Source organism: Bufo gargarizans, chromosome 2 (genome assembly GCF_014858855.1).
Source record: "Bufo gargarizans isolate SCDJY-AF-19 chromosome 2, ASM1485885v1, whole genome shotgun sequence".
NCBI classification, from domain to species: domain Eukaryota; kingdom Metazoa; phylum Chordata; class Amphibia; order Anura; family Bufonidae; genus Bufo; species Bufo gargarizans.
Genome location: NC_058081.1, coordinates 203,199,200 through 203,219,255, shown reverse-complemented (window position 1 = coordinate 203,219,255; position 20,056 = coordinate 203,199,200). Strand labels below are relative to the sequence as shown.

At 40.9% G+C, this 20,056-nt stretch overlaps 1 protein-coding gene across 1 annotated transcript; it reads left to right on the top strand.

Annotated features, from left to right (window-relative positions):
- Positions 1 to 1,963: 1,963 nt before the first annotated feature.
- On the top strand, positions 1,964 to 17,552 carry LOC122925779 (protein tyrosine phosphatase domain-containing protein 1-like). Its single transcript, XM_044277125.1, has 11 exons — positions 1,964 to 2,142; positions 3,668 to 3,748; positions 4,023 to 4,141; positions 6,234 to 6,371; positions 8,545 to 9,092; positions 9,392 to 9,511; positions 11,316 to 11,438; positions 13,022 to 13,120; positions 14,311 to 14,388; positions 16,622 to 16,732; positions 17,388 to 17,552. The coding sequence occupies exons 1-11, from the start codon at positions 1,964 to 1,966 to the stop codon at positions 17,550 to 17,552; spliced, it is 1,761 nt and encodes a 586-aa protein (XP_044133060.1).
- The last annotated feature ends 2,504 nt before the right edge of the window (positions 17,553 to 20,056 follow it).

The following is a 20,056-nucleotide window of genomic DNA, read 5'->3' as shown; positions in this document are numbered from 1 at the left end:
ATCAACTCCCAGGTGTACCTGCTACCACCCAACCCCCCTATATCTATACCCTAAAGGGAAGGCTACGCTACAGCTGCACTATTTGACCTATTATTAGTTCTCCCCTATAGATATACACTCACCTAAAGAACTATTAGGAATACCATACTAATACGGTGTTGGACCCCCTTTTGCTTTCAGAACTGCCTTAATTCTACGTGTCATTGATTCAACAAGGTGCTGATAGCATTCTTTAGAAATGTTGGCCCATATTGATAGGATAGCATCTTGCAGATGGAGATTTGAGGGATGCACATCCAGGGCACGAAGCTCCCGTTCCACCACATCCCAAACATGCTCTATTGGGTTAAGATCTGGTGACTGTGGAGGCCATTTTAGTACAGTGAACTTATTGTCATGTGCAAGAAACCAATTTGAAATGATTTGAGCTTTGTGACATGGTGCATTATCCTGCTGGAAGTAGCCATCAGAGGATGGGTACATGGTGGTCATGAAGGGATGGACATGGTCAGAAACAATGCTCAGGTAGCCCGTGGCATTTAAACGATGGCCAATTGGCACTAAGGGGCCTAAAGTGTGCCCAGAAAACATCCCCTACACCATTACACCACCACCACCAGCCTGCACAGTGGTAACAAGGCATGATGGATACATGTTCTCATTCTGTTTATGCCAAATTTGGACTCTACCATTTGAATGTCTCAATAGAAATCGAGACTCATCAGCCCAGGCAACATTTTTCCAGTCTTCAACAGTCCAACTTTGGTGAGCTTGTGCAAATTGTCGCCTCTTTTTCCTATTTGTAGTGGAGATGAGTGGTACCCAGTGGGGTCTTCTGCTGTTGTAGCCCACCCGCCTCAAGGTTGTGTGTGTTGTGGCTTCACAAATGCTTTGCTGCATACCTCGGTTGTAACGAGTGGTTATTTCAGTCAACGTTGCTCTTCTATCAGCTTGAATCAGTCAGCCCATTCTCCTCTGACCTCTAGCATCAACAAAGCATGTTCGCCCACAGGACTGCCGCATACTGGATGTTTTTCCCTTTTCACACCATTCTTTGTAAACCCTAGAAATGGTTGTGCGTGAAAATCCCAGTAACTGAGCAGATTGTGAAATACTCAGACCGGCCCGTCTGGCACCAACAACCATGCCACGCTCAAAATTGCTTAAAGGGAACCTGTCACAGGGATTTTGTGTATATAGCTGAGGACATGGGTTGCTAGATGGCTGCTAGCACATCCGCAATACCCAGTCCCCATAGCTCTGTGTCCTTTTATTGTGTAAAAAAAACTATTTGATACATATGCAAATTAACCTGAGATGAGTCCTGTCCCTGACTCATCTCAGGGACAGGACTCATCTCAGTTTAATTTGCATATGTATCAAATCGTTTTTTTCTACAATAAAAGCACGCAGAGCTATGGGGACGGGATATTGCGGATGTGCTAGCGGCCATCTAGCAACCCATGTCCTCAGCTCTATACACAAAATCCCGGTGACAGGTTCCCTTTAAATCACCTTTCTTTCCCATTCTGACATTCAGTTTGGAGTTCAGGAGATTGTCTTGACCAGGACCACAACCCTACATGCATTGAAGCGACTGCCATGTGATTGGTTGACTAGATAATCGCATTAATGAGAAATAGAACAGGTATTCCTAATAGTTTTTTTAGGTGAGTGTATGTTTTAAATAAAATGTTCTCTTTGAGTAAATCCTGAGGTTGCTGCCAAATGTTCAGGTTTTGTGATGCCAATTTAGAAAGCCTAAATCAGGTGTGAATCATAAAAGAAAGAAAGTAGAAAGGACACATACTACTTCTCTTCTTTTTGAATCTACCCCTAGTTTTGGCTTTCAAAACGGCATAAAAAAAAACTGAACGTGTGGAGCACCCTTAGTGTTCTCTGAAAGGTAGGATCAGTCACTGATATTATGTGGTTCTTGCAGTAAGTATCCTCTGCTCAAGCCATGAATTCTGCAGGAGAACAACCCCGACCATCTTATTCACAGACCCGTGAGCGACTTGTGCGGGTTGTTCCTTCTCATTTCATATGTTCACTTACATGTGGAGGTCGTGAGTGCCGCTTTGAAGGTCCGGAGGACTGGACTGTGGAACAACAAGCCATTCGAGGATTGTACTCATCATGGTGAGAAACTCCAAAAGAATAAATGTAAAAGTAGTAGTGTTAAAAACATTTATGTACTCTTCGATTAAGGCATGGTGAACTGGCATTTGTAATTTGCATGTGTGGTGCTGTAAGACAGGGGCGTAGCTAAAGGCTTATGGGCCCTGGTGCAAGAGTTCAGCTTGGGCCCCCCTTCCCTCAGTGCTTTGTGGCCAGGGGCAGGGGAGCACATAGTCTTCCTACACCCTTCCCCCTTCCCAGGACAAATTGTTGACCTAACCCCTTCCCTCCAGCAAGAGGACTAACTTGAACATTCTGGGCCCCAGTGCAAAATCTATAACAGAACCCTCCCAGCATGTATTTTCTATAATACAGGTGTTTTCTTATGTGGCATAAGGGTCTTTGGCCCCGTCAGGCTCCTGGGCCCGGTAGCAACTGCTACCTCTGCACCCCTTATAGCTACGCCCCTGGTAAGACTACAGGACTATGGTGATGCTACTATAGATGAAGTCAGGGTTGAAACGTTCATGACTGTAAGTCACCGTGAAGCTCAGGACTACTAAACAAGCTGCTCTGCTTTGATGCATATTACATTCCTTTCTTTACCTATAGTAATATACATAGAAGCAAAGTTTTGCAGCTTCTACTTCTTGAAATGTGAACATTTACTAAACTAAATAATATTCAAGGCTGTCAAACATTACCTAGCAGAAGATGGTCTACAGCAGTGGTCCCCAACCTATTTTGCACCAGGTACCAGTTTCATACAAGACATTTTTTCTGCGGACCGGCAGGGTGGGAGCGGGGGTTTGGTGCGGATGTTAATCATGTACATAATAAAACACAATAAAGTACATATTACAGAATACGTGGCCAACATTGCCAATAATAATATTTTATAAAGGACTTTATAAAGGATATTTTTCCTGCGCAGTAAAGGTTGTAACGGAAAAATAAATAAAAACACACAATTCGCTTTTTTTGGTCACCTTGTCCACCCAAAGAATTAAATAACAGGAATCAAAAAGTCATACCCCAAAAATGGTACCAATAAAAACTGCAGTTCGTCCTGCAACAAAAACAAGCTTTCATACAGCTCTATAGACAAAAATATTAAAGAAAAGTTATAGCTGTCAGAAAATGGCACTGTAAAGAAAAGGATTTTAAAACAAAATAAAAACTGTACACATTTCGTATTGCCGTAATTGTATTAACCCGTAGAATAAGGATGTCATGTCATTTTTAGCACACATTGAAAGCTGTACTATCAAAAACAAAAAACTTTGTTGGAATTGTAGTTTTTTCAATTTCATCCTACATATTTTTTTCCCCATTTTATAATAGAAAACATGGTTAATTAAATAACACCATTAAAAAAATACAACTTGTCATGCATAAAATAATCTCTTATATGGCTATGGGACCGGAAAATTGAAAAAGTTATGGCTCTTGGAATGTAAGAAGGATGAAACAAAAATGGGCTTGGTCTTTTATGTGTGTGTATAAGCACATCTGTATACCTATATTTATGTTATTCCTGTTTTAGGATTACAGATGAGATTCTAGCAACAAGCCGTCCATCAACTCGTCTAATTCAGGATTACAATATCACAGTGCAGTTCCTCAAGTAAGACCATTGTATACAAAAGAAGGCTATTGTAATAACTGGTAATACAGTATTGCATTAGAAATAAATAAAAACTACCTCATTCACAAGTTCCTGTTACAACATACGGTACATTGTTCATAGCCGTATTTTATAAGTTATGCTTGTTGCCCAAGGTCTGTTTGCTAAAGAATGACAACATGTTACATAATAGCTGCTCAGATGTGGCAGTGGCACCTAGCAAAATCTAGACATCCACAGTATTACTGTATTACAATATCTCTTTTAATTAAAGGTATGGCATACGGTCTCTGATCAATGCACAGCTTCCTTGGGAACATGGGCACTGTGGAGATTCTCTTGATCCCCAGAGTGGTTTTTCGTACAGACCGCAAGATTTTATGGACTCTGGCAGTGAGTGCATCTTCAGTTGTAGTATGTTAAAAAAAAACTTGGTCTTTGAGTATAGTTTTATATGCATAGTGCATATTTTTCTTTTGTAGATTTAGGATTTTTTTTTCCATTATTTTAATGACTCATCAAATGTCACTGCTATGATTAAGAGTTTTCCTACCCTAGATACAGTTCCGTTTCCCCATGACTTTGTGCTGACACCCATTTTGGACAAAGTACCGTAATTACAGGAGCACATGTACTGTATGTCATTCTTAGTGCAAAGGGAATACAGGACCAAGAATTTGAAAAGCACCAGTGAGACCACTTCTGTATCATACACCACTGTTCAGCATCTTTTAACGTACATAGGCATAGGTTATAGCTCAAGTCCTACATCAGCCTCTGACTGGCGTACACTTCAGTTTCTGGTGCACTAAGGACCAGAAATGCAAGTAATTTATTAAGAGGCATTTGCTTTATAATAAATTAGGCGCATCTTACTCGGGGTGCACCTAGCCTTTCTGCTGGCGAAAACAGAAATGGCGCCCCACCATGCCAATTTCTTAACCTAACCCCTTTGCCATAATGAAAGCGCTCATTGCCCATGGCCCTTCCGCTGCCCCTCTCCCGCCCCTACCTGGTGCCTCATCTTGCCTCATTGGTGATGCACCCCTGATCTTACTCCAGCACAGGGGGATTAAAATCGGCATATTGGAACTCCAGTCTTGCTAAATCTCCCCCTTTGTGGTGCCTCTAATGCACTTTAAAAAAACATAAGTGAAGTGATAACTTTATTCCGTGGGTCACTATGATTACAGCAAAAATACCTTTTTTTTTTTTTTTTGCTCTATAAGATGCACTTGACCATAAGACACACCTAGTTTTTACAGAAAGAAAATAATTTAAAAAAAAGCTATTTTTCCTCAGACCACAGAGCAGACCCCTAATTAACACCAGACCCCCAGTCTTCATCAGACCTCAGATCAGACCCCCAATCTTCATCAGATCTCATATCAGGCATAAAATAAATAAAAGAACTTACCTCTCCTGCTCTGGATAGCGCCGCCACTCAGGAGATCCACCACGCTCTTCTTACAGTACTGCACTGTGACCTAATGTCACACAATGTCAGGTCATAGTGTGCGATTACAAGCACTACGTCCTGGTGCTGTCTGCAATCAGGACACAGAGCAGCAAAGACAGAAGACCAGGGAGTGGCGAGTAAAGCCAGCACCGGGAGCACTGTATTCACTGCTCCGCGGTCCTATGTGTACTAATGAGCGCTTCCATAATGGAAGCACTCATTAGTATTCGCATTTTAAGACGCACTGACATTTCCCCCCTCGCTTTTGGGGGGAAAACTGCATCTTATGGAGTAAAAAATATGGTATATAGTTTTCTTATGTTTTTCTTCTTTTGCACACTATAAATGTTATTTTTGAAAATGATTTGTTTTTGTTCCTCCGTTTTATTTTTTATCAATGGAGATGTGTGAGGGCTTGTTTTTTTGTGGGATAAGTGCAATTTTGCTGTACATACAACTTTCTCCCATTGAGAGCAGGGTGCCAGCTGTATAATACAGCTAGCACCCGCAAGTGATGGAGCAGGCACAGCAATGCTCCATCACTGCACCATAACAGTACTAGCTGCTGCCACAAAGCTCTATTTACAGGTACAGGGGAGGAAAGGGGTGGATTGCATCTGTATAGTATGTTTCACTTTACGTTTATAAATTGTTTCATGTTGAGTAAACCATATCTTTGTTTATAAACCCCTTTCCACCCTGTGCAATAACAATACATGTAATCTACCTGCAAAGTGACATATTTCCACTGCGCAATGATGACAGCTGTGCCATTACTTAATATTGCCTTCTGTATTATCTAGAGTTCAAAGAAAATATTATGTCAAGAGAGGTGACCGGTTCTTGTTAAAGTCCAAACTTGGCCTATATCTGGAGTTAATCATTGCCCATGCTTCTGAATATCCCTAACTTCTATGTCATTACTACATTGCCTCTTATCACACTGTGTGTACTCTTGTCATTGGCATTGCTAGTGACATTTTCCATGCATGATTTTTCTCCAACATGTCACTCTGTTTCTTACAGTATCCTTTTATAATTTTGGGCTTCCTGATTTTGGTGTGGTCCCTGTGCCAAGAGTTCTGGACGCAGTGAAAGTTATTGCATTTGCTCTACGAGAGGGAAGAGTAGCTGTGCACTGCCATGCAGGCCTAGGCCGCACAGGTATTATTTATGAAATCTCAGAATCTATAGAGAGAAAGTAATATTAAAGGGGTTGTCTGGGCTTCTTCCATTGATGACCTATCGTCAGGATAGATCATCAATATGAGATCGGTGTGGGTCCGACACCTGGCACCCCCGCCGATCATCTGTATGAGGAGACGGCATGCGCAGTGGGCACGTGCCATCTCCCTTCTCGCTTCCTGTTCACCACTGCTGTCTATGGCAAAGACCATAGACAGCAGCAGAGGACACCCTTTTCACTGCAAAGGGTGAAATCTGCACAAACAATTAATATGCTGTGGATTTTAAAATCTGCACGGCAGGTCAATTTCTGCACGGAAAAAAAAAGCTAAGTGTACATGAGATTTTTCAAATTCTCTTTGGTTCTCTGCAGTTTTTCCATGAAAATCCACGTGCAAAAACCACATGTATTCTCTCATACTTTATTCTGAAAAGAAAAGTCACTCCCAGTGTGACAGAGCTCTGTTCTGCTGCAGCCACAAATGTAATACACAATAAATACAGATATCAATGTCACTGCCCATGGAAAGCATCTTGATTTGCTCCAGAATTTGTGGCACCCTCTTGCTGCTTCAAATATATAAAATGTATGTTTCATTTACAACATGCTAGACATAAGATTTGTTTAGACAACTTCTGCACCAACTTTGTGTATAGTCCTATTTTGTGCTTTGTCTTGTCTCAGCGTATGGGACGCAGTGGGCTCTAATTAAACTAATGAGACTGCGCTCCTTGGTTGGTTCACATTGTTAATAGCTTCTCGGCATTGCCGGTGCCGCACAACCATTAACAATGCAGACCAACTAAACAAAACTAGTTTAATTAGAGGCTTCTATGGCCAAGTGGTACCTGACCACAGCACAGCCACGTTGCAACTGCGCCATGTGGTTGTACCCTTAGACAGTTTTTGGCATGTGTTAGACACAAACTATGCCAACTCCAAGGTATTATAAGAACTTTTGTAACATTTGGATAGTATAAAATCTCTATGGCACATTTACACAAATAGGGATATCTGTCTCTTTCCCATAAAATCTTCCAAAAGTTCGGAGGTATGCACCCACTTCCCTCCAACACCCACATCTATTAATAATGTTAAAGCAAAGTTAAATACAGGGGGTCATTTACCATACCCCTTTGCAAGTTTTCTAGGATAAAAAAGTTGTAAACAGTCCTTGCCAGTTTCCAAAAAGGGGGTGTGATGTGGGCGATACATTTACTATAATTTACTCCAGTTTACTCCACCCACATCATAAATTAAGCGCATCCTCTACCAGCACAGAGGGATATCAAGACCGGCATAGAAGTGCTAGTCTTGATGAATGACATCCACAAAGTAGATTCAATGTTAAATCCACCTTTAGATAAACTTCCACATGCCATTAGTTACTAATAGTAACAGCATAGAGCTGAGCTTCAGTTACCCTGCGCGGCCACTACACAGAGGATGGACTGTGCTTCCAGCTCTGTCCTCTGGCTTTTTTTTTTGGCGACTGCTGACAACAGCTGATTGGTGGGTGTTGTACCCCCACCAATCTGATATTGAATCTGATATTAAGGATAGGTCATCAATATCTACAGTGGAACCTACACAACCACTTTAAGCTGTCCTTTAGAAACATGACTAATCATTATAATTGCCAAGGAGGTACTTTTCTTAGGGTGCATACTGCATTCACATAACCTTATGTATTTTGTGGTCTGCAAAAAATATGGCTGACGCCTGTGTGACATCTGTTTTATTTTTGGACAAAACCCATGAAGAATAAAACATACTCTGACTTTTTTGCGGGGCCACAGAATGGACATACGGATGTGGACAGCACACAATCTGCTATCTGCATTTTTATGTGGCCCCATTGAAATGAATGGGTTCGCATCCAATTCGGAAAAAATGCAGAGCAAAAATACAATTGTGTGAGTGGGGCCTTATAGACCGTAAATCAAACAATGCCATCACTGTTGCATGTCTTTAGCTTATAACAGTGCTGCTTGCCTAGAAAGCAATGCTAGTGTTAATAGCTATTATATAGTAATATCTAGTATCCAAAGTTTTGATCGTTAAATTGCCCATTGGTCTTTTCTGTGGCACCTGGTAGCTGGAGTTTTACGATATGCCTTAATTACAAAAGTTTTTCTCTCTTTCTTTCAGGGGTGCTTGTTGCATGTTACTTGATCTATGCATGCCGTGTTAGCGCTGCAGATGCTATTCGTTTCTTGCGTCTTCGTCGTCCTGGGTCTATACAGACTGGATCCCAAGTCTCTCTTGTTTGTGATTTTGCAATGTTTCTAAGTTCACAATGGACGGTTTTTCCAAATGGACCTCCTGGCTATCCCACCTTCACCTTGCCTCAGTATCTGGTCCGCCAACGTCACCTTCTTCATGGACAGGAAGCTAGGAGTTTGCGTCATCTTCCAAAGCCTTTGGTAGTGATATGTCGCAGATTGGCCCAGCTGGCAGGTGGTAGGAGGGCAAGAGGCCCATGGGTGGAATTGGAAAGAGAGACTGCTCATAAACTTCTACGCCAAGTCATTACCAAAGCAGCAAATGACCGTCAGTGTAAGAAGGTTCACTCACCGGTCTGTGAAAGTGAAGACACCGAACAGGAAAGAAAAGGAAAAAGGAGACAAGGGCTCTTACAAAGTCAGATCAGCTGTGACACAGGAATCCTGCATCTCCTGCTGACTAGTGACGTTCCAGTAAGTAAGACCTTATGCACATGGCAGGGCCTTGTGCAAGTACCTGTATGGCGGCGCAGAGAATGCCTTCTCTCTCTACAATATGGAGCCATAGCCACTTTGTGTGTCATTGTATGGGGACCTTAAATAAGAGTCTTCTCCCCAGAATATCTATATGATATGGCGTACAATTGAAACTGGAGGCATGTAGAGGCACAGTATGGCCTCAAAGTCTTGTATGTGTGCTGTATAATGGCTACGTATAACTGGGGGGTTGTCTCCTGCTTTCATGCATAATGCAGAACTCATTATTTACACAGGTGGATATGGTGAACAATGGGCAGTGTGAACCTGATCTTGTGAAAATGTCAGGATATGAAGTATCAGAGCCAAAACCTCCTGAGACTATACAGAACAAAGTGGAAACCAATGGCCCAGTAGTAAGTTATACAAATATACTGTATTTGTGAATAAATCACTTTATACCTTTCTCTGAAAAATATAGCCTTACACGTCCTTCAAAATAATAAAACCTATAATAAAACTTCCATGAATATTCCTTAGTCCGCACACTCGATGACTAGTTATAGCAGCAGTTACAGTGCTACAGAACTAGACATGCTTTTAGGACAGAACGTTACAAGCTCATAGCATGGCCAACGAGAGTGCAACATAACACTGCCAATCATAGTGCCCACATTCCTTGATTGACAGCTAACTGCATGACTAAGCTTACAGGGGAGGCTGTCAGTCACTGAGTAGCACTGTCCACATGACATGTCCGATGCATAAAAATAGACAGTATATATCAATCTGCTTAGCTTCTTCTGCTCTATGCAGGCTCGGACTGACCCACAGGGGTACAGGTGGACCCCCCAATCAGGGACATTTACTGTGCTACATACTCCACTTTGGTGATGAGAAAAGGGGTTGTGGAGAGGGCAGGGAGGGGTTGGCATAGCAGGCCTGGCACATTTATCTTTATTTACTTTAATTTTGTGGCAGAAATAAATACAGAAATCTCCAGCAGCTAGGAGGCTGTCTTAGATTGTAGGATGTGCCAAATCTATGAGAGGTGTATGCCTCTGCATAACTTTGGTGCGTCCTCCGGTGGCATAGGAGGAATTATGACCCGCTAAGAAAACCTGTGTCTTGAGAAATGTCCCCCATCCTGTGTATATTGTTCTTATTATTGCACCTCTGCATTGCCTACTTGAATTAGTACACAAGAATTTCTGCACAACTCCATGCGACAAATGTATACCCCTATTCCTGCATTGTGTGCCAAAAACTATAGAAAAATATTGCAATGATATTTTGGCACCTTAGGGCAAAATTATTTGAACATTGTGTGACTGTATTATTTGGGTCCTGTCTAGTTAACCATAAGGATGGGTGCCAGTATACTATTGCGCACAGGCCACCGATCACCCTTAGGGTATGTTCACACAAAAGATTTTCAAAATGCTCTGAAAAAATCAGCAAGGAATCTGCACTGATTTTCTGTGCTATTTTGGTACAGCTTTCCATTCATTTCAATGGGGGGCTCAGCATGGACCAAGATGGGGCATGCTGCTACTTTCTTCCACGCTGATTTTTTCAGCATAGAAACAAAGCAAGTTCTGCCTACCATTGAAATGAATGAGAGGCTTTTTAGAGGAGTTTTCCAGACAAAAAATACGCATGAAAAAAAAACAGCACCAAAAACATGGAATGGGAATGTACATGAACGTATTTTCTTTCCCTGCCCGTTGCGTTTTTTTTGTGGACCGTATACGGAGCCATCAATTTCAATGGGTCTGCAAAACAAAACGGAAGTTACTCTGTGTGCATTCTGTTTCCATATGTCCATATTTCCGTTACGCAAAAAAAAACATGTCCTATTATTGTCCGCATTACGGACAAGGGTAGGACTGTTCTATCAGGGGACAGTTGCACACTGACGTCATCTGTATTTTTTGCGGACTGCAAAATACATGCGGTCGTGGGCATGAGGCCTAAGCAGAATTTAAAATCCTAGAAAAAGGGAACCTAAGATTTGTTATGTAGCTAAGGATATGAATGGCAGATATTACCAAACACACCTTTCTTTCTGTATTCACAGTGTAGTTCAGGTAATATAAAATTTGGTCTGTAAAATTCACATCATAAACATACGCCAAAGAATTGTGCTTACTGAGAGATAATATATATTTTCCGTATTTACCGTATATGTATGTGACGACTGTTTCTGACTGTTAACAGAGAGACGAGGTTGCAGAGCCATGTCAGCCTATTACTCCACACCATGCTTTGTGCATTGCAGAAGCCATGGCTGAACTGGAAATCCAAGAGTTAATGGTAAAGCAGAGAGTGGATTATCTGCAGGTCAGAGTGCTTATTTATTGATATCTATATACTTTTAGGGTTACATGCACACGGGTTCAGGTTAATGGGCAAAGGATCCGCACGAATTTCCATGCAGATTTCTGTGCATTACCATACCAAAAACGGCAATGCATGACTGTGTTTGTTTGTTAGGATTTGACGCGGCTTTTGTCTCAGCTTTCACCCTTCCATTGAGAAGAGTGAATACCGCACATAAGGTCCGCAAACATAATTGACATGCTGCGGATTTCTAAATCCTCACGGCAGGTCCATTTCTGCATGGAAGAAACGCATTTGTGATTGCATTTGACATGGGTAGAGTTAGGGCTGTTTCACACGAGCGGATGCCGTGCTGGTAATCCGCTGCGTGAAAGAGTGCCAAGCCCCGTTCCGGACAGCAGAGACATGGAGCATTAACATGATTGATAATGCTCCGTGCCTCTCTGTGATCTTTTTACTACAAAATCACGGTGACAACTTTATCTCACTGTGATTTTGTAGTAAAAACGTCACAGAGAGGCACGGAGCATTATCAATCATGTTACTGCTCCGTGTCTCTGCTGTCCGGAACGAAGCTTGGCTCTCTTTCACGCAGTGGATAACCCACACGGCATCCGCTTGTGTAAAAGAGCCCTTAGGGTGTGTCCACATTATATTTGAAAACCTTGTCCTGCACGTGCACCAGGGGGCTTTCCAGTGAATATGCCAAAAGTCTCCATAGGGCCACAATGATATGGTGTATGGTGCAAGTGGCTTTTGGCATACGCACAGTCAGTATGAGTCTGCATACCTGAAATAGGTTAGTAAATTCTGCCATTATTTTACAACGGGAATCCTAAAGCTACACATACCACTGTATACCAATACAGCAGTATATGTTAGGGTCTGCCAATGGAAGGCATACGTTAGGAAATGCTCGGATGGAAGGCTTAAATGCAATGTAGACAGTCTTAAATATATTTATTTTCCTTTACTGCTGAATGCTAGTTGCATGCAATGTATAATTTAATGCTTGAAAAATCACTGAGCTTCTGCTTAAACAAAGCTCTTTAAGTGAATGAGTGGAGCTGCAGTATAAATCATGGAAAAGGGACAAATCAGAAGGCTAATCAACCTTGCTCCACATCAGATCACTATTACGGTGTTCATTTTAGGACATGGTCAGATATCATGAACAATGTACACTATATTAGATTCATTTTTACAATGCAGCTAGGCTGCAGTCACTGATCAAAGCTCTGTGGGTATATACTGTACCATTAAAATCTCATACCATGTATGCCAAATGTATAGCCCTGGCTACACTACAGGATCCTTTAAAAAATAAAGTCATACTGATGCTTGCCGATTGAATGTATTCTGAAAAGAAACTTTTCACAAATAATTAGGCCCATTGGAAGCTATGGACCTACTCTACTTATACATGGAGAGATTTCCAAGCATATATATAGCCAACATACAACACAATCAGGGTGTGAACATAACCTAACAATTCTAAAGAAGATAAATATATCAAATAATATACATTGCTGATATTGCATTCATTCATGATTTTTTTTTTTTTACTCAATTTAAACATGCAGACCCTTGTGAATGAAGAGGGAGCGTGGGCAGAGTTGTCCTCAGAGAGCAACCCCAAAATCCTTAGCACTTTGATGTGGGATTGGCTACAAAAATTATCGGTGGGTTTTCTTCTCGATGAGACCTAGATCTTTCCTTTCCACTAATTTGTATTTCTTATTTTCTATCTCCTTTTCCAAGTGAATGTTCACCTTATTATACCATTCTACACATTTTGAGCTATAAATTATGTTTTTTACGAAAAATTTCCAGCAGTTCGTTCTTGTACCACAGTGTATCTGCATCATCCAGCAGAGCAGCCTGCTCAGTCTGTAGCCCTGTTCTTTGAACTCTTGACTGCTCATAAACAGTCATTACAGGTCAATTCTTGTAAATGCCCCTGAAGGTGTCCACAGCCTTAAAATATCACTGTATAAATCCTGAGGCAATAAACTACCCCTATTGGTGAAATTTGATAATGTGTATGAGTTTTCCAGGACTTACCTATTGGTGACCTATCCCTAGGACAGGTCATCAATATCAGATAGGTGAGGTCCAACTTCTAGCAACCCTGCTGATCAGCTGGTTTTACTAGCTGCCATTTCAGAGCCAGGCAGCAGGACTACTCTGCTCCATACGCTGAGTAGTGGCCATGCCCGGCTGCTGCAGCACATCTCTAATTCAATGAGAGCAGCACTAAAGTAACCAGGCATGGCTTCTACACATTGCACAATTCCTGGTTACAGCACAGCAACTAGTAAAAACAGCCAATTGATAGGGTGCTGGTTGTCAATCTGATATTGATTACCTATGCTAAAGTCATTCATAGATAAGTTCTGGAAAATCCCTTTAATAATTCTATAGCTGTGAGTGGAAACAGGGAATTTGGAAGTCTAGATTAAAGATTATTATAAAGGTATAGAATAACGTTGATTATCACTGAATTTTGAACCTATTTTAAAAAAATGGTGTTGAAGGTTGGACATCCATACAATCTTTGGTTTAGATGACCAGGAAAACGGCTTTCTTGAAGAGGCATCTATGTCTTTGTAATGTGGCAGAAAATGAAAACCTTTCTGCATAAATAGAAATAATTACCAAATTCAATTTGCATCACACAACATATGGATTTAAGTACCCCTCCATCTCCTCACATCAAGTGATGCAAATCTTTGAATCACAAGCTGTAGAATAGTCATTTTTATCTTTTTACTCAATGCTGCATCATACATTATATTCCTGCAATTGGAACTACATACATGACAATACATACCTGCTTTTTTATTTTATTGATTCTGCGTTTGCCTTCAAGGAACCTGTACTGAGTCAAGCTGATGTGAATGTCTTTTGTGATGGGGATTGGAAAGAAAATCTGAAGAAACTGAGCAGGGTAAGACCAGGTTTTGATATTAGTGAATAGCTGATTGCTGCTGGACTAAGATGAATAGTACCCCTTTAGTGTTACTCTAGGACAGAGATGCCCAACCTGCGGGCTGCGGCCCTCCAGCTACTGTACAACTCCCAGCATGCTTGGACAGCCTACAGCTATTAGAGCATGCTGGGAGTTGCAGTTTTGGAACAGCTGGAGGGCCGCAGGTTGAGCGTCCCTGCTTTAGGGTGTGGAGGGACACAGGTAGAATATTCTGTTCAATGTCCCGGGAGTTTCGTACATGGGTTCTGTTCTAATTTTAAATGATGTAAAGAATGGTAATCAGAGATAATATAGTACAGTATATAAGCAATCTGAAAATTAGAAGCTAAATGGCAGTTTCTAATTTTCATAGATAAATATAGCAGTAATGCAATTTACATTTATTCATGTTTCCAGTGTTTGCATGTGTCTTTGTGCATAGCAGTGTGCTGCTACTTGTAGACAGGGGCGGACTGGGAACTTAGAGCAGGCCTCATGTCGTAGGCAGATCCAAATTGAACGAAGGCAGGCCAACACAAGTAGGCAGGGCCTATAATACTGTAGTGCAGCACAAAATACAGCCTCAGCAGAACCAAATAACACAGTGCCACTGGTCAGGTACATAGGTACCTGATGCTCCTAAATTAATTAAAGCTGAGAGGATCAGATTGTTATGTACCTGGCCAGCAGACATGAGGAGGGCTCAGGCAGCCCCCTGGGCATCAGCCCACAGGGAAAATTTTCTGTAGGGTCTATGGCCAGTCTGCCACTGCTTGTAGTCCTTGTTTGCTTTTGCATTGAAGCCATTATATAGTGCTCCTGAACCCTTTTTCACATTGTTTGGAGGTGCCTACAATGACCTACATAAAATTGTCCAGTCCACATAGGTGCTATAAAAGAACGTGGTTGCCTCCTCAGTGGTCCTGAACTACTTTGTAAATTTGAAGGGGTTGTCCAGGACAAGAAAAACATGTCTCCTTTCTTCCAGAAGCAGCACCACCCTTGTCCATGGGTTGTGTACGGTATTGCAGCTGTTAAATTGAAATAAATGGTTTTGAGCAGCAATATCCCATGGAACCAATGGACAGGAGAGACACTGTTTCTGTTTTCTAGGACTGGACAACCACTTTAAGCAGCAAATTTGAGGCACTTACACTGCCTTTCTCTACCCTCAGGGTTCTGCAGTGGAGAATTATTGGCTGAAGCAATTGATGACTGTTGTCTACTAATACCAAATGTAAAAAAACAAAGGCTGCAGCACATTCAAAAATTCCATAGCCCTTGATAAAGACCCATATGCAGGTTAAACGTTGACATTATTTTGCTGGAACAATAAAGTCTTTAGATGTTTTACACCTGCTCTGCATTGCATATGATCACTTCTATTAGGTCAGATATGTTGCCTTCTGGTGTAAAAAATCCAGGACTGTCACTGGGGTTGGGTCCAGGAGAGCTTGTGACCATACTGGTTATACGTAGTTGACACTCTGTTCTAATAGTTTTTAAAGTTAAAGGGGTTTTCCGGGAAACGACCTTTCCCCTAAAATGATTGAAAAAACATTAATATGATTAAATTCCTAAATGCTTTTAATTTATAATGCCTCATTTTTTTTCTAAGGGGCATTCAGTAGAGCAATTAAAATGGCCACTGTCACATTCCTTTACATTGCATCCGTCCTAATGAGTTAGAATACAATGCAGAGCAGAGAACAGGAGTGTATGGAAGCTCCTTCTCTGCTTTATCAGTCCTGTAAAACAGTATATTATCTACAGATCACAGTTGTCATCTGTGCCTGCCACGGAGCTCACCTCACCGGTACTCACTGGACTGATGGACCAGACACACACTGCTGTGGGGGAGGTGTGTCATTACAAATACTTCCCAGTGTGAGCTCTGTGGCAGGCAGAGAGATAATATAGTGTTTTACAGGGGCTGATAAAGCAGAGAAGGAGCTTCCATACACTCCTGTTCTCTGCTCTGCATTGTATTCTAACTCAGGCCATCCTGCTGTCATTAGGACGGATTCAATGTAAAGGAATGTGACAGTGGCCATTTTAGTTTTTGGATTGATTACCCCCTAGACAAAAATGATCCATCATAAATTATTAAAGGCTTTTATGAATTTATTCATATTAACATGTTTTTTCAATATTTTCATTTTTTTCCCCCATAGAACTTTATAATATTTTATAACTTGATTGTATTTTACAGTGTCAAGGGGAGACGCTCTGCTGTCTTCTGCAGTGTGTTAGCAAACTGCCCTCACTACCAATTGATTTGGAAGAGCTGGTTTTATTGAGACTTGTCAAAGCGCTAACAAAAGTAAGTTTAAAATGTTTTAAGAGTTTCATCTAACAGTACATTAAATGTATTCCACTTAGTGGTTCACGTTTATCAACCCATACTTATCTTAAAAGTGGTGTCTGGGAATTTACTATTAATGGCCTATCATCAGGCTGATCAACAGGCCTGCAATAGCTGGTTACTGCAGAGCTGAAGTGAATGGGTCAAATAGAAGTGCAGTGGCACTGTCTAGGTACAGGAGATTGGTGCACGTCCTAATGAACCTTTCTGCCATAGGGTTAGACTTCAAGAACTTCATACAGTAAAAGGATAGCACTTTCAGTTCAATGCAATTATGTTTTTTTATTGGTAATTTTCATCGTCCACCGGTGTGCATTAGTCACATGTGTGTTACTGCAATGTTTTCGGTTTGTGTTCAGTGCCCTTTAAGCTAGTGTAGCTTCCTGAATGGCATGGTGGGATTGTGTCAAGATTCTGATGCTGCAGTACTTCCAGGATCTGATTACATGATTTTTGGCTAGACTTGCTTCTGGCACTGTTTATATAGGATTTCTGGCCCAGTTTCTAGTGGGAACTCATTCTCACCACAGCTGTAATTTTTGTACTAATGTATTTTGCTGTAGTTCTTATACATTTCATATATGTCTGAATTGTGTTTGTCTTTCTTTTATAGCAACCACCAAATTCCCCCCAGTTGTCACCTACTGTTCTATTCCAACTGCGATCCATTGTACAGGAGATAAGAGCTCATGGTGTCACCCGATTAAAGCGCAGAGCTGCAGAATCAACACATTGGAGGCAACTTAATGCAGAGATAAATGAGGAAAAGATCAGTTAATGGATGCATGGAAGGCGACATGTACTTTGGAAAGTAATTCAACATTTTTAATATTATACATAGTAGCGCCAATTACTTAAAGGAGTTTTTTCATAAAGATAATTATTTTCAAATGGAAGCTGTCTCCGTAATCAGGTGTGGTCCAGTTTCTCTACCCCCCTCCCCCCCAATCCATCAGCTGTTAACTCCTGGAGAAGACATGTCTGACCAGAGGAACTTTGTATGGAGGAGAGGAAAGTGGAGAAGCGATGAATTCATTGTGAGAGCCAGAGATATGTTGGGAGTTGTAGTTCTTTCATCTCATACCTTCTCCCTGTAATGTCCACTGATATCACCTAATAACATCCTGGACATGCTGGGTCCTGTGTATGATGTCCTCCTTTTGGGGGTTATGAAAGTGGTCACACTAACTGCGGAGCTTATTGTGAAGCTCATTGGTGAGCAGCAGTGAACAGCAATTGCTTCTCCACCAGACAGCTCCGTCACACACTCCAGCATTGACGGACACCATCCACGCTACCAATGAGGAAGCAGGAACACTGTGACTACTGGACCATTTACCTGTGAGCGCTACCGCCACCTCCTGACCCTGGGCCCTGGCTAGCCTAGAACTGAAGCCTAAGCAGTCAGCACTGACTGCACATGTGCAGGCGGCCTTAATGTGTTTTTCAAGTTTTGTATGACATTCATTTTATTACTCATTGGTGGTCAATTGGGTTGGAAACTTACATAAATGACTGAGGTTACTGCATTAGGATACCTGAACACAGTGTGGATTACGCATGGTTTTTCCACAGGGATTTTCTTGCAGAAAACCCACAGCATAATACAGTGCCAGCAAAATGAATAAGATGTGGCAAATCTCATGTACACTTTGTATATTTTTTACACATGGAAATTGACCTGCCGTGAGGATTTTAAAACTTTTTTTTGTGTTTTTTACAATAGACTTCAATAAGGTTTTTAACATAAACAGAAAATCCACAACAAAAACCACATAAGGCCTAGTTCATAACACTTCAGTTATGTCGGGCGGTAATAATTAAATTAAAATGATTAACCATGAAAAAAATAAAATTTATAACATTTGTCATAAATTCTTAAAATCATCACCTGGTGAATTGTAGACAACCTAATCGATACAATTCACATCTGAGTCCGACTATTTCCTCAGATAATAAGCTCTTTTTGAAATTACGTTAATGATAAAACTGTAGTTCTGCAATATACAATAATACACGGGTATTATAAAAATATGCACATTTATTGGTTACAAGATTATAAACATAAATAAGGAAATAAACACAATGATACATGCAATGAACATATTCAGCGTTGATATAAAGCATTACAAGCTTTACACACAATACAGTGGAAATAACTTGTCACATTATAACCAAGCTATTATTAGGTTAGGATATCTAAATAGGAACATACGTTATATACATTACTTCGGTTCAGAGAAAACCTCATGATATCAGGATGGGCATGTCTAATCATAGACCTTAATATGGAATGCTAAATACATTCCACCCCCCTCTAACCAACTACACATCACATGACTTCCAGAATGGGCAAATCCATCCAAGGATATAACTTAGAAGAGATAACTGTATCCTTCCGCCCCATCCTGGACTATTTTCACACATATGACTTTGGTAAGACTATTAAGACAAATAACAGGGATCTAGGATCTTTCCTAGACCATATCTTAAATGGGAAGGACTTGAAACAAGTCTTTCCTGTGGGAATCCATCACTTATCTTGGCGAAGAATATTACTATCAATATACAATATATATGCAATCATTTAATGCTGTGATACATTATGAGTCTTGATTCTTCTGCAGGTAGAATGAAACCTCACAATATCCTAAGACTACATCTCAATATGGACATGATCAATTCATTTATTTATTCGCCAATCTAGATGGTATAATTTCACCCACACTAACCAATTAGTCTTAATAAAATGAAATATCATTCTTTGTGTCTCTTACCAAGTCCTAGTAGGAATCTGACTTCTGCTCCTAGGAAAGCTGGGTGGTCCATCATAGCGCATCTCACCATGGCTCTTATCTTGATAGAACCCTCTTTCTTTCTTTCTTTTCTTTCCTTTTTTCTTTTCTCTCATGTGTGCTTCCTTATCCAAAAACTTATCAAATGATCACGCCCTTCCAGATTAGGGTTTTCCAATCACATCGGATGGGTGTGCTCATATGGTAATGATCCTATGAGATCATATTTACCCAGAATGCAAAACAGATGATCACTATATAGATCTATGTGTTTTTGATTCATTATAAAAGTATATTATAAGTATATCGCACCCCTCTGTGTATCACACCTATCGATAGCACACCTATACCAGTCCTTAAAAGGACTTGTGGCCCTATTAGCTAGCGTTTGGTGTCCCTAACAGTCTGTCCCTGCTCCACACAGCAACCTCTCCCTACACTGGCAAAACACTGAATGTAAAATGGTGGCCAGATCAGGTTTATTTAT